Source organism: Wasmannia auropunctata, unplaced genomic scaffold (assembly GCF_000956235.1).
Source record: "Wasmannia auropunctata unplaced genomic scaffold, wasmannia.A_1.0 LD336063.1, whole genome shotgun sequence".
Lineage (NCBI taxonomy): Eukaryota > Metazoa > Arthropoda > Insecta > Hymenoptera > Formicidae > Wasmannia > Wasmannia auropunctata.
In genome coordinates this window covers 259,505-261,428 of record NW_012026827.1, presented here as the reverse complement: position 1 = coordinate 261,428, position 1,924 = coordinate 259,505, and the positions used below count along the sequence as shown (strand labels likewise).

The window sequence follows — 1,924 nt, the reverse complement described above, 5'->3', positions numbered from 1 at the left end:
TAGTTTCGCTATCGGGCGCTGAAGGATCGAATTTTCTGTTCTAACTTTCGCCACCCGTACGAGGCCATCCTTCCCTGCAAATAGCTCAATGACTCTGCCTAACTGCCACTTGCTTGGTGGTAATGAATCATTTTTGACTAGAACGATTGAGTCCAAAGCAAGGTTCGGCTTTCTTGCATGCCATTTCTCCAGCGATTGGAGGGTATTTAAGTAGTTCAGGCTCCACTTTTTCCAGAAGGAATCTCGCAGATGGCTAATTAGTCTCCATCGAGAGAGGGGTGTAAGGTCCTCTTCAGCCGTAGCCGGCTCTGGCATCGTGATGAGCGGCTCACCCACCAGGAAGTGTCTGGGCGTTAGAGTCTGGAGATCGTCCGAATCCGCAGCGGTTGCGTACAGCGGACGCGAGTTCAAACAAGCCTCTATCTTGCACAAAAGTGTGGCCATCTCTTCATACGTTAGAGTCGTGTTTCCTATGACTCTACGCAGGTGATATTTGGTGGACTTCACGCCTGCCTCCCAAAGGCCACCGAAATGAGGCGCATGAGGAGGGATGAAAGTCCAGCTCGTGCCATCACCGGCAAGTTTTTCCGCAACTTGATAGTAGAAGGTAGAGGCCCGCTGAAAGAGCTGTTCCAATTCATGCGCGGCCCCTTTGAAGTTAGTGCCATTATCAGATATCAGTTCTTGGCACCGTCCTCTCCTGGCCGTGAATCGCTGAAAGGCTGCGAGAAAAGATGCCGTGGTCAGGTCGGTTACCGCTTCCAAATGAATGGCCTTGGTGACGAGACAGACAAACAAGGCGATGTAGCTCTTATAAGCTTTGTAACCTCGTCCCTTTGTAATGCGCAGCATTATCGGACCACAGTAGTCAACTCCGGAGCGAAGAAATGGTTTAGCTGGAGTTACGCGTGATGGGGGCAAAGAACCCATTCGCTGAGTCAAGGGTTTTGCTCGTTGGCGAACGCAGATGGCACAATTTCGAACGACTGATCGGGCTAAGATACTAGCACCGAGGATCCAGAATCTCTCTTGGAGATATCTTCAAATTAAGCGTTGACCACCATGGAGCGTTTGACAATGAGCGTTCCTAGTCAAAAGCAAGGCTAAATGGCTCTTCTTTGCTACCAGTATAGGGTGCTTCGCTGCGTATCCCAAATTTGCTTGCGCTAGTCTGCCGCTCACTCGCAACAATCCATCTGTATAAAGGTATGGAAATAGGGAGCGTATCGGTGAGGCTTTCGGACATGTCTCGTTACTTTGGAGGCACTCGATTTCCTTGGTAAAGTGATGGGCTTGCATTGCCTTCAATAGAGAGTTCAGCGAGTCCGATAATTCGATCGTTGTAAGGAACGTGGAACCTCTGGATTTCTTCGGGAGTAGAGCGCGTCGGCAATAGGCAAGTACTCGTACAGCTCGATTTAAAGTTGAGAATCGGTCGATGATTTCTTCTGGTGCCTCGATTGGTCGAACCGCGTGGAGGGTCTTCGCCTCCGCTTCGGTCTCTTCGTGATTATAAGGTTCCCCGAATGTAGGGGAGAGTTCCCTGGAGCTAGGTCCTTTCCACCATAGTGCCAGGTCGTGTAGATCCTGAGGAGTACATCCTCGAGTGGCTAGGTCAGCCGGGTTTTGGTCGGTGGGTATATAAGACCAAGAGTCTGGCGGAATTTGACCTTGGATAATAGCCACCCGGTTGGCTACGAAGGGCTTCCAACGCGATGTGGGGCCTTTAAGCCAGGCCAAGACGACTTGCGAATCGCACCAAGCCTTAATCGTGACTTTTGATAAATGAAGTCCCTGCTTTATCGCTAGAAGGAGCTTGGTTAGTAGAAGAGCTCCACAAAGTTCTAATCGTGGAATCGTAACGGGCTTTATCGGCGCGACTTTACTTTTGGCCATTAAAAGCCGTAGACCATTGGAACTGGAC

General features: G+C 50.2%; 1 protein-coding gene across 1 annotated transcript; it reads right to left on the bottom strand.

The window, feature by feature from the left end:
• Positions 1-1,041: 1,041 nt before the first annotated feature.
• LOC105450353 lies at positions 1,042-1,896 on the bottom strand. Its single transcript, XM_011690145.1, has one exon. It carries the CDS (start codon positions 1,894-1,896, stop codon positions 1,042-1,044), a length of 855 nt encoding a protein of 284 aa, XP_011688447.1.
• Between the last annotated feature and the right edge of the window lie 28 nt (positions 1,897-1,924).